Source organism: Camponotus vicinus, unplaced genomic scaffold (genome assembly GCF_025532165.1).
Source record: "Camponotus vicinus isolate PSW18456_S1 unplaced genomic scaffold, iyCamVici1.0 SCAF_9, whole genome shotgun sequence".
Lineage (NCBI taxonomy): Eukaryota > Metazoa > Arthropoda > Insecta > Hymenoptera > Formicidae > Camponotus > Camponotus vicinus.
This window is the reverse complement of record NW_028141981.1, coordinates 13,813,299-13,826,925: the sequence shown is the minus strand read 5'-3', so window position 1 is coordinate 13,826,925 and position 13,627 is coordinate 13,813,299. Positions and strand designations below refer to the sequence as shown.

The 13,627-nt window shown below is 39.7% G+C and overlaps 1 protein-coding gene across 2 annotated transcripts in view; it reads left to right on the top strand.

Annotated features, from left to right (window-relative positions):
- The window catches only part of LOC145976874 (lachesin), a 371,398-nt gene that overhangs the window by 224,529 nt on the left and 133,242 nt on the right, over nt 1-13,627 (top strand). Inside the window, exon 1 of one of the 2 annotated variants that reach the window (XM_083108342.1) lies at nt 11,554-11,719. The exons of the other annotated variant lie outside the window; for it this stretch is intronic. Within the exon in view, the coding sequence (XP_082964468.1) occupies nt 11,593-11,719 (127 nt within the window). The 5' untranslated portion in view covers nt 11,554-11,592. Of the gene's footprint in view, nt 1-11,553; nt 11,720-13,627 lie in introns of those variants that run through there. 2 annotated transcript variants of the gene reach the window in all.

The window sequence follows — 13,627 nt, the reverse complement described above, 5'->3', positions numbered from 1 at the left end:
CCGACAAAGCGTTCGTTATCTGACTGAATACACGAAAGTTCTAATGAGATGAGAATTAGAATAATAATTTATAATTACGTAATATGGGATAGATAGTCCGTAGAATAGTAGGCACATAATGTTGGGAATTAAGATCCCTCTATTCATCAAATAATATGTTTAGCTTAAGCGGTTATTGTAAATAAGTGTAATTATATATAATTCGCAAACTCTCTCCATTTTTTGCAAGAATTATGTATGTTAGTGGCGTCTCGTTTCTTTATAAAATTCGTCAAATTTCAAAGGACATCCGGTACATCCAATTTTAATTCATCATAACTCTGGGAACGTAATTAGGATGCCTCGAGTGGCAGTAAAGCTATGTTGGATAAGTGGGGCAATTAGCGAAATACTTTGGATTTCGACATGACTTTCTAGATGTTGGCGACGGGGAGATGCGCCAAGAAAAGTGCAGTTGATAGCAATGGCAAGTCGACTATCGTTTTATTATACCATTTTGCCTTCTCTAGAATCTGATCTTCGCGTAAAAACCCTTCGTGTCCCTTTACGACATCAAAGTTCTGTATTGCATACAGATTTTTAAAGAGACGCAGCAAACATCAGAAATTTTTCTCGATCGCTAATATTTGCCGGATGCACGCGCAGAGAAATAAAAAAACTTCCGTAATCTGTATAACCTGTATTGTATAATCCGTTCTTCGGATATCGCTTCAGGGGACACGTGCCACGAGGGAGGGAGAGCGGTGCCAAGTCCGATGTGCTCGAAATGAGGAGCATTCTCGAGTATCGTTATACTGTTTTTGCTCCCTTGAATCCACGAGATGCAATTAGAGGTCTCGCTCAAGAGTAGCGTAACAGAAGGATGGGCTTGACTTTCGCCTGTCGTCGTCGTACCGTGTTTTTCCAATTTTCTACGCGAAGGACTTGTCTTCTGTATCGCATTGCATTATTCATGTCGGCCTACTGGCTACGGTTTATAGCGGTTTCAGAGTAAATTCTTTTGCCTTCTCCGTGGTGCTTATCATAGTCGAGTGCATTAATACTGCATCTCTCATGCACATCGATTTATTCGATGTATCTTTCACTAGCGGAAAGCGAAACCCTCGTTCTTTCAATTTTAATCCTCCAAGATTCGCTTCAGTTCTGGTTAACGTAATAGCATTCGCTAATGAATACCATTGAAAAAATTAAATTGAATTGCGCAAAAATTGGTTTTATATATCTAATGCATAATTTGATAAAAACGAGAGTGAAACTCATTAAAGCCAAGTAAAATATATCATACAAAAATATTCATCGAGGAAATCATCCATGGAAAAATAAAAAATACTTGATTTCGTGCAGTTTTTGTTACATGAGGCACAGGGAGTAAAAATGTTGCACAAAGCTCGTGCATAAAGTAAAATATTAACTTCGCAAAAAGCTGCCTACTATTCAATGTAAAATTTTCCCCGTATAATACGATTGTACGAGCCTCATCGTTAAATCGTTTTTTATTTTTGATGAAATCGTTATAAGCTGTACCGAGTGTGAAGAGTGATTTTTCAGAAAATTATATACGAGTCATAATTATCACTACTTTACATTTCCGTGGTATTTACATAAGATGAAAAATGCAGAGAACTCGTAATTTAATATAAATTAAAAAATACTGCGCTGGATCCACTGAATGTATCAAGCGTTAATTAAACAAAAGTAAGTCACACACCCGTGTGACTTCGAGTAGATATTAATTATCGTCCGTTCCAACGAGGATATCTAATATCGTCCATAATGCACAAACTGCAATGGACAGTGTGGATTGAATGACGGATAGTAAAGCAAACGGGTGTGCGTGACTCGGTTTCTCTCGTGAAATAAATGAGCCCAACTATACGAACTAAACCAATGCACCGATCTCTACAATTGTTGGAATACGTTATTGTATCTACTCTTCGCTTTGGTATTACAGCTCAATTTCCTGAATTCCTATTATGACGTGCCTGGTTTTGTCGGTTATTCCGGAAGCGAGGCCGACGAGAAACGTGAAATCTACGAAATCCCGTTAACTGGCAGATAACGATCCCTTATCAATCCGAATAAGCTTCAACGCGCGACTAAAAATACATTTGTCCGTCCTTAAATCAAGCTTATGCCTCCTAATGCACTTTAGGGAACTTCGGTTTGAGTTACCCCGCAGTTCATTTCCTTTACGTTATCGCATTCCGGCGATCGCCGGCGTAAGTTTACGGAAATGATAATTAGCCGGATACAGTCTATTATTATTCTCCTGTTTTAATTTGGAGATTAAGATTTTTCACGTAAATTTTTGTTCCACAATACTTTGCGAAATCATATATGTTGATAACGAGATTATAATATTAGCTGTCGGACGACTTCCGTCAAGCTTCTCAACAACATTTAAATTTCCCATATGACGTTCCACCGACGCAGATTACGTTTTTATTAAAGACTAATGAACGCACTTTTGTCCAGGTTACTTTAATAAGTTCTCGGAAAAGGATTTATCGTGGCTGGTAGTAGAAGAGCGGATAAAGAGGAGAAAGAAATGAAAAAAAAAGCAAAAAAATATGATAAATCTGCGATCCTTGATGATTGCTGACAAAGAATTGAAAACGAGTTTACGCTTCTTTGAAATGTAGAAACGACGAAAATTTTTTTAACAATTATATGATATGATATTCTATTTATAATAGTATTTATAAATTAAAATAATGCAATTTTTGCAACAACTTGAGAAAGATTATCGGTGTAAAGAGATACCCTATCTTTTACGTCAAATAAAAATTTATCTACGATGAAATTGCGCCTGTTAAGATACTGATAACGCGGCAATTAAACGCTTCCGAGATTTTATTTTCGGCACGTAAACAATCAATCGAAGCACAAAGGAAACAATTAAATGATTAAACTGGTCCTTTTTTCGCTTTGTCGAACAATGAAACTCCACCGAGCGCGTGAAGCATTATATTCATATCGTATTTTTGAACATAAAAGAAGAGAGAGAGAGAGAGAGAGAGAGAGAGAGAGAGAGAGAGAGAGAGAGAGTGGGGAGGGGGGGGGGTGCGAGAGAGAAAGAAAGTGTGAGAGAATGTGTGTGTCTATAACAGATGACGGCCAGAATTGGTTAAGCCGTAAATGAAATTCTTTTACCGGATTTTCAGTCTTTGATCGCCCTTTTGTTTATCGTTCGCGCTGAATGGCAGTTTGGATTTTGGAAGGATAGATTACTCCGCCCAACGTTCCCATATCCGAGTATACGTCAATTCTGCCACCTCTGTCGCTCAGCTATTATCTATGAAGCCATGAATTTCTATTTTTTTTTCTATTCTCTCAAACGTATCGATCGAGGCCTCATCCCGCTCGTTTAAAATGACGTCCAATTCCGTCCAATCCGCAGTACGGACGTCGATGCTGTGCATGCAAAGATCGTTACCCTCGGCACCGCACTGATGATTCATATGTAGAGTAAATCGTAAAACGAAGCCATTCGATAGCTTAACTGCGGAAAAACACAGATGAAAGCGTTCGATGCGAAACCGTACTTTTGAGAATATTTAAAATGAATATTTGACATTTCAACAGATTAAAAACTAAAGAGGAAAGTCTCACACACACATACATATATATTTAACTAATTATTAAATATTACTAAATTATTGAAAAAAATACGTTCTCGTCTTTGTAATTATTTTAAATTATCGTCTATATGGAATTCGAATTTTGATGATTTATGCAAATGCCATTGATAAATTTTGCGAAATTACATTATTATATAGAACAGAATTAGCACGAACTTACACATGTCAATTGGCCATACCGGCGGTTTAACGCAGGAATTATATATATCTTCCCATTTGCCGGTATATTTCATGTACAGGCATGTATCACGCACCAGATGAAAATAACATAATTAGGAAGCTCTACTCTGCCTGATAATTCACACGTAGTAGCCAAAATATTCAAGGCCATAAATCGCTCGTAACTCGGCGCCCTATTCAATTTTCCACTACTCATATTTTCCTCCGCGTTCTCTCCTGTCCTCTCTCTCTCTCGTTCGCGCGCATAACGCTTTATCTTTTACATTTATCCGCAGTTAAATTACAACGTGTCCACTGTTACTCTCGCTCCGCATACGTATTGTAATTCAGCCGAATAAATCTTAATACTCATCCTTTCATCGCCTAGTAGCCTTCGCAGCTGATAATAGTTCTATTTCTCGGATCGCCATGCGTCATTCACGGATTTACTTAGCGAGATTAATGCCCGCTTTGTCGAATTTGCACGTGTACGCAAGTATATGGGCAAACGCGCGCGAGTCTGCAGCCGCGTATAATTGTATCGGCATTGCCGGTATCGCTATATATTCCGTTTCGTTCAGTGGCGCAGATCAATATTAACGATGATATCGGGTTTGGAAACTGCGAGCTAGCCGTGTAGTACGGCAAACAAAATGAAATAAACAAAACTGCGGGGAGGATCGCGCCGCCGCCACCGCCACCGCTGCGCAACGTTTGCGGTGGTGCTCGGATATGTCATGTAATTTTATGTGTTTGCGAGCGGCAATTCGCGTAAACATTTTCGGGGCTCTCCGTTGAGCGCCGTATATTTTCGCAATGCCCGATCGAATGCGAAAGATGATCGTCGTGAAAGCGAAATTGCGAGCGATCCTTCGGCCGTCCTCATCGCCTCGAGCGCGCGAGGGATTCGCTCTTCTTTGCCCCTTATTTTCCCACTGGACGAATCAAGTATCGATTGGCAGGGGACGGAGAAAAATCTCTGCGTGTCCTCGAATTATATCGGACGGATCGGTGAGAAAAACCGAGATAGAGCGGGGCGGTAATTGCGTCTTTCCGCGGATGACGGTGCCGCAAAAGTAAAACGTGGGCGCGAAATAAAAAACGGAAGAAATTTGACATCGCTCCGCTGGCATTACCGCTGATTTGCTCGAGAGTATTTCACGCCTACAAAGGACAGGACAGCGGGGTGGCGGGTAAGCTGGAAGGGGGACACAGTGCATTTGACTTCCCTATCAGCGTCGAGTGCTCATAAGCGCTTAAATGACTTCTCATTTGCGAAACACAACTGACAGCCATTCAGCCATATTTCTAAACGAATTTCCTATGTATATATATATATATATATATATATATATATAATATATGTGTGTGTATATAGGGCGATCTATTTTAAAACTCACGTTGAAGCGCAGCGCGAAATTCAGTTGCGCTTTCGTCTCATTTCAACGAAATGGGATCTCGAGTGCGCTCAGACGTTATTTGGCGGAATTAATCTGCTTCCATCCACCGCGTGATGTATGTTGCGCTTTGAATTACCAGCCGAGGAAAAAAAAAATACGGATCAGTATCAGCGCTTCGGGAGACGCGTATAAAAAATTTTTTTTCTCCACTACGATTATGATGAGAATTCAGTTGACAGAATGTTAACGAGAAATTTTGTATTGTGGAAAACGAATTCCACTGCAAGCCGTGTCATTCAATTGAATATAAAAGGTTGTCGGACAAAATCCGCTTTAAATTGTTACGTAATATTTATCTGTATTATGTTATGTCATTTAATTTAAATGCTTAAATAGGCGAAAACAATCGATGAAAAGGCATTCTGAGCATTTCTGCTATTTTTCAGAGACGGCATGGGATGTCAATTTTTGGTGGAAAATAAAAATATTCAAACAAAAATAAAATCAGCTATTTTTATTATCTCATCATCTTGTAAAAATTGTGTTTATCTACGATTGAATCGTATAAATGTCTTATATCAGTCGCATTATATCTGTGTGGTATTAAACTTTCTTACTAACTGTTAATTAGTTGCTTGATCTGCCCGCATGCGATGTAGCCGATGTCTTGTTCAACATTACCGATCATATGGGCAATTATGTTACGATTACAATCCATCATGTGAACAATCTATAAATTATAAAAAGATTTCGAATTTGCGGTTTTGAGAGCCAATAATTTGCGGAAGAATATCTCGGCAAAAAGGCAATCACGGACGAGAGCACAATGTGCGAAGACGTACAATGCCTTGCGTTTGCGATATTGCTGCTCGCATCGGTCCTTTATTTCTCTACTCACGACGGGAAAAGGAGCAAAGCATCGGTTGCACACCAGTCCCGCACGTAATTTAACGTCGCCGCAGCAAAATTTCGCGGTGAAGGGATAGCGCACGCATGTCGAGACGAATCAGCCGTACGTGCGCGCAACCATGTTGTAGTTCATGCATATCACACGCATGTAGGGTGAATCTGAGGGCGAATGGTGTCGTAGGTCGGGCCACGGCATTACAAAGGCACGGGGGTTGTCGGGCTGAAGCAGGAGAGGAGGGGGAGGGTAACCGACGTCGAAACTGGAAACGTCGAGGCGGGGATGAGGAAGCGCGATAGTCTCCCATAGGCAGTACTCCCGGTTGAAAGCTCCGTCCTCGCATTCCTTGCTAACCTTGTTACGTCAGCCACTTAACTTAACCACCAGATCGCATATATCGAGAGATAGAGATAGATGACTAGATAGGTAGATAGATAAAGAGCAAGAGAGATAGAGAGGGAGGGGAAGGAAAGCAGAGGGAAGGAGAGAGATGCATCGCTCTATCCGGAATCACGCTGCTGTACCACTTTGGTATCAACGTATGTGCTCGCATATTGTCTCAAGAATCTTCCGAGTGTAAACGCACTGTGCAAGCGGCCTAAAATAGTTGGCGGAAGATTCTCTAAGCGTCATTCTGATGTCTTTGGAATTTTATATCCCGCTAAGTATTTCTCATCAGACAGAGAAGTCGCGAGAGCTGAATAAATAAGCGCGCGCTTTCTATAACATCATTTCCGCGGGATAAAGTATTCCAAAGAACTTGGCTCGAAGAGTAAATTATCTCTAAAAGCGCATGCATAAATATTATAATAGAAAGCTAAAGTTACGAGACCGCCAGCAAATTTCGTGCCTTCTGTGTCCGACTCGAATTTTGAATTCTTATCAACCATCGTATTACTTGGGAAATCGTAAATTTCGGACATTACGATGACCGAGCTCCGAGCGCGTGAAAGCGCAAATTTATTCATAATAATCTTCGACCCCCGACCGCAGCGAAGCGAGTTTAGCGCGCGGATTCGCTCGCATATTCAGCAATGGCTTGACAGCGAACGTGAGTCACGATCCCGTTTGCGTTTCCCGCAGGCACATCCTGCAGGAAGTACAACCCGCAAAAATACAACCGCTTCCTCGATACCGCGCGGCACCCTCTCGAAGATGGGATAAGACTTCCCCTTTTCGCTGCCTACGACACTCGGCAAATAATTCGATTCTCCATGGATTGCACGAGCATAATTATGAGCCACTTCATAGTTGAGTAACGTTCTCGGTGGCAATTAGCCGTTGTTGACAAACGCAATTTGCGACATGTAACTTTATGGAATAGGCGGAAGCGGGCGCCATAGCAAAGTCATTGATGTTGCCGAGCACATCGACGAGCCGTGTGCCGTTGCTTCCGGAATGGTCGCGTCTTCCGCTCCCCGTCTAGCCTTCCGACACAAGGCTGCGTGCTGACAAAGTGTTTCGAAGTCTATGGGGGGAAATGAGAACGACGATGACCCTTTGTCCTCACGTTGAACGGCATCCTCACGCTGCTTTGATCAACTTAGTTTTCGAAATAATTAGGTGGCATACATAAGTAACATACGTAATATTAAGCAAGATTCAGAAAGATGCAATGATAACTAATTAATATCAATTTAATTAGTTCAACTTAATTATAATTCTCTCTAAAATTTCCGACTAGTTTTATTGTCAAATTTGTAAAATATGTACCCAACAATATATTTAAATTTTGATTGTCAATAAGCATGTTTGTTTTTTTGTTAGAAAAAAAAATTATTTTTATTAATTTATTTTATTATTTTATTAATTTTATTAATTTTAATTTATTAATTATTATATCGTTAATGATTTGTACACTTGTAGTTCTTGAAAATAAATTAAATTTTTTTTTTCGTGACAAGAGTATATATAGATAACATGGGCTAGCGAGAGGTCTCTCTCAGCGAAAAAAAATCATACGGCAGCAATCGAAAATGGATTTGAAAGATAAAGACTAATACTATACGATTTGCCATTGGCAGAAATATTTCAAAAAATTAGGTTTCCTCATAATAAATTCATGAAATTTGCCGAAATAGCCATTTTTAGACTATTTAACCACAAATTACTCAAAAACCTGACATGTTGGAGAAATTCCGCAGTCAGATTCGTTTTCAGCGTCAAAAAATCCATCAGATTCACCTACTCTGCTTTTTGTAACTAACCAAACCTAAAATTTCGCAGGCTTGTGTAATGAATAATTCCACGTTACGGATATAAAAAAGCTCTGAAATAATCGAATCTCTCTCGCTCGAGTAAGCTGCAATCTGAGATACTGTTAATAATAATACGAAAGTTCCTCGGTTCCTTCTTTCCTTGTTACTTGGCCAATAACCTCTCTGGCGATATGCCACTAACTACCCAGTGGAGATTTCGCGTCTTTATAGGTAAGTCCGGTTGGCTTGATTTACGCGCGACTACGTACTTCCTTAACCCAATACCTCGCGCGTCTCGAAAGTTTCGAACATGGCCTCTAACTTATTATTAAGATTACAGATCGGGATTACACCCTTATGCTTCAATCTCGCGCGCCTGCATCCGCTTCTTGGCGAAATATAGCACGCCACGGTGCATCGCACGCTACTCGGTCGTCGTCCCGAAGACGAAACGGACTCCTCGCCGAGGAGTGAATCGCAGACACGAAACGAGAGGTGAAATACCACCGTTGGCAGACGATATTCGACCGGTAGGGATGTGCGAGTACGTGAGAACCGGCGCGAGACAGCAGCGTGGAAAAGCGTTCGTGGCAGCGGGAGGTAAGGGAGAAAAGAGCGAGGGGGAGGGGGAGGGCGATGAAAGGGGCAACCACCACGTCTCGTCGTCACAGAGCGGAGTTGGAGGCTACAATGGCAGTGCGTCTTCTGGCGCCCTGGAGTCTCCCGACACGCCTTCCAGCGCGAATGCCGCAAGAACTCGCTTATCTAGTGCACGGCGTTCTTCCATACGCCGCGATATTGCAATCCGCACCTCCGGAGGAACATTATTCACTTTGCGCGCGAGATTCCGCCCGGTCTGCGCGCGGAAGCAACGATTACGAGGCTGTTTACGCGTTATTTTGCCTAACCGTAGTGTAGATCGAGCGCGATTGTTGCCTCTCTCGCGCGTACGAGATTCTATATTTTGTCATGTATTCATCGCAACGAAATCGAATGATACATCCGTTATTAGGATGTTATCGAATTTTCAATAACATTACAATCTTTGCGCGAAATCGCATATAATTCGTACCGCATAATGCCCGGCGAAATATTTACGAACAACTGCTAGATTACGCGAATCAATGTTAACGACCTAATCCTTGATTTCGACAGTTATACGATACATATTACAATTTCGATGAACAATCTATCGTCGATGAATTATGGATTGGAAGTTTAATACGCGCATTAACGTCATTTGAATAACGCGGTGAAAATTGAGCTCGTGTTTTATAACTTACATTGTAATTGTAAGTCAAAAACGTATTGTATGACCGGCTAAAAAATATTGAATTAAACGAAATCCGAAATGCAATGACAAAAATATGTCTTGAAAAGAAGACTCGAAAATGCAGATATATATTTATTTTTCTAAATATATCTACGTAATTTGTATTCGTTATCGCGCAAACATCAATCAAGTTCATAGCAATTAATTATATCGCGATTATGTTTTATGGAATAAGTAATTAAGAGCCGACTCGACAATCTTCCGTCCATCATATGTCAATGAAAATCATATTTCCTTTGCGGGTTTATTAATCACGCTTTCTGGCAAAACCGATTAAACTATTCCCGATATAGCTAATCGATATTTCACGCGATCAATTATCTTTATCGTTTATTCTACGGTAAAGGCGAATGGATTGACTGAATATGTATGAACTTCCAAATTGTGCTTATGTAATAGTCAAACTAATATCTGCAACCAATAGATGAAAGTTATATAAACAATATTGTATGTAATATCCATGGGAAATACATATCTTCCAGTTATGTTTAATATATATCATAAATGTATATAATATATATTCTCTAAATATATCGGAAAATATTGGAAAATATTATTAAATAATAAATAGTTAATTACAATGTAAAATTTAAATTGCATTTGTTTTTTATTTTCGCAATTGAAATTCATTTTGTCAATTGAACATTGTTAAAAATACCAATAAATAATAAAAGTAAATAAATGTACATGTTGCTTCTATAGATGATTTTTTCTGTGCTTTTGTTTAAATATTCTTACCTTCTTTTTATATATATTATATTACGGTAATTCTATTATTATTCTATAGTAAAGTTATCTTAAAATAAAGTTCAGACATACACATGTTACACTTAATCATATAAAAGAAGTGAAACGTAAGCTGAAAAAAAATATTTTGGTAAATATTTCATTAATAATATATAAGAGAATAAAAGGAGGAAATATCGATTGCATTAAGAAATTATTTTCTCTCCCTCGTTCTCTCTATTTTAAACTTTGTAGTATTTTAAACTTTGAATAGATGAAAGAGATCAATTCTTAATTGAAAGCAAATTGTAGTTTCCAGTTTGAGATATGTTTGATTTGTAAGAGAGAGAGATGATATGAAATTAATTTCTTAGACGACAGGAAGATTCCTCCCTTTTAAATTATCGATTATATCTGATCATTTAAACTCGTGAAACTTATGTCGACTTGTACTGTGTCAATCGTCGATGCTTCTTTCATCGAAGTAAAAACTGATATAAATAACGTACGATATTTTTAGCGAAAATATGTATTAATTTATTTCTCTTATTTCGAATAAAATCTTAAGCGATGAAATAGCACAGTTGTAGATGGGAAGAGATAATATTATTCATGTAATTTTAACTTAATTTCCAACAACTTGGATTCATCTGTTAAACTCAATTTATGTTTTCTGCTTTCCGCGCAAAATTATACTCCGTGCGCGACTGCGCACTTTTCTTTCCGTCCAAATCTAACGTTCGAATTTTAATAACTTCTTTTATGAATCGCGCGCGCAGTTCAATTTATCGCCGCTTGCGAACCTCCCGAATCCACCGAACACAAATTACGATCGCGAGTAGCCATAAATCGAGCGCAAGCCAGCCGACGACCTTCGGCATCGACGAAGTCATATTATTCCCGCATTCATCTCTTCCGTCCTCAAGGCTCATGCCAAAAGACATACCGCAAGTACCCGGGATGAGCGTGCCACAGGTTGTGTGCGACTCGAAAAGCGCAACGCGACGCGTACGACGGAGGGATAATTAATCGTCACCTATTGATAAGAGATAAGTGAGCGGGATTAAGACGGAGCTCGGGGAGGGGAATGCCTCGAGAGCCGCGGAGGCGTCTGCGCGTGGCGGGAAAAGAGAGGGGATGATACAGGAGGTAGAGAAACACGCTCTCGCGGGGTACAACCCTCAGTCGGGATGCCGGTCGCGCACCCTCTCGCCCATCCGGTACCGCGATGATCGGTGAGCGACGTGTACAACGTGTCCCGGGAACCGCGCGAGGCCGACTACGGCTGTTGACTGGCGCGGTGCTGCTGTCCACGATCGCGGGAAGTGCATGGACCGACAACCCCGTCGCATCCGGTGAGTGGAGACCCGCGCGAGAATCTTGTCGGCGGCAACCGTTGATTCCGCTCGCTTGAATACGAGCGAGCGAGCATCAGTAGTAACACCTTGCGTTTGAACTAGCGATTCATTTGCGCAACGTGTTGATTATTTGGACGTAATACACGCACACATCCAAACTTGCCCGCGAAATAGACAAGTTTCGCCTTTGGTTCGCGAGTGTTAAATTCACCGCCGCGGCGCTAATTGAATCTTGGTACGAACCGCGTCCTCTCCGAGTAGGAATTTTGTACCCACCCGCGCACCCTGTTTCTCGTGTGCGGGAAGTTTAACGAGTTTCGGTACCGTCGTCGCCGCGACAGTCGGACCAGGGTTGTTCTCTTTCTTTCTCTCTCTCTCTCTCTCTCCCCCCCCCTCTTGTTTCCGCATAAGATACACAGCCAGGCTAGTGCTGGTATTCCACGTAGCGCGGATTTGTGGTGCGTGCCTCTTAGCTGCGAATGTGGCCCTCTCTCATCCGAGAGTTGGTTCGCTCGCGTGAGAGAATAATTCGAGGCGTGTATGCAATAGTTTCTGGGGCTCAAATGCGCCCCGGAATGAAGTCGTCGAGGATAACTGGGAAGTATATGCGAGATATGAACTAGTTTGCTCGTACCTCTTGCTCATTAGTTTGGGTTTTGAGAGAGTCTTTCTCCTCTTGTTTCAACATGGATATATTTGTTCATCTTTTCATCTATTACACTTTATCTTTTGATAAATCCTGTCAGATAATAAGAGCCGATAATTTTGTAACTCACACATTTCATATATTTAAAAATAAAAATTGAAAATACACGTGATTTTCATTTTTTCTTACACTTGCGCTGCACAATTGTGTTTTTGCAATTTTCTCGTTGAAGATCTCTAACGAGAATCTCCTCCCTCCAATCTTTTCCACCAACAAAAAAATTACACCAAGAATACATAATTGCAGAGCACAAATGCATAACGAGATAACGAGCTTCGACTAAATTCTCTCAAGCATTATTTTACGATATCACGAAAAGAAATCGCAATAAATGGTGTAATTTTAGATAATTTACTTTGTAACAAATTATATCGATGAATGAGATATTTTAGAAAGATGCAATCTTATATAATTTCCTAATTATTCTTTTGATACGCACCGATTTGCTGTTACTGCAATATATCCTTACAATTGCAAAGAATCTATTCATCCCGCGTGATACTGCAATATTGCGCTCGTCTCTCTCGGACACGAATATCGATAATTGCAAATATGAGATATGCTTTTTATCAGCGCTAATGTACCGTAATTTCTCTTTTATTTTTTTCTTTTTTAAATGTTTTAATTATTCGCGCGCGCTATGTTTCATTAATATAATTATACAAATTTATTGATAATATATTATATTACTTTAATTTCGTATGTATATTAGCAAATATTGGCAAAGTTTGTTTATTCTTGTAACAAACACACACACACAATCAATTATATAATGATGCTATATCAAGTGAAGGATTTCATGTTTCCTGCATTTGAGCTTCGACGATTTCGTCGAAATTAAGCGACATGTTTGTCATAATTAGGTTGTATCCTATATGTAGAGGGATATGAAGCCCTTGAGCTGATTGTGGTATTGGTACAAGATCGCACTATATGAGCTGAGTTAGTGTTTTCGATATACCGTTTTAATATCAGCAAATTTAATGAATTTTCCTGCTGAATATTTAAAAATTTTTGTCATATTCGTTGCATTGATGTTATTTAAACAGTTCAAAAAACATGTTTTTTCCGTTAAAAAATATATTTCCTGTGCGTTGATAAAAAAATTTTTCATAATTTAAGTTCTCGCTATATATAAATATGTAGTAAATATTTTTGCAACTTATAAAGTATCGATAGCTTGTATATATATTTTTATG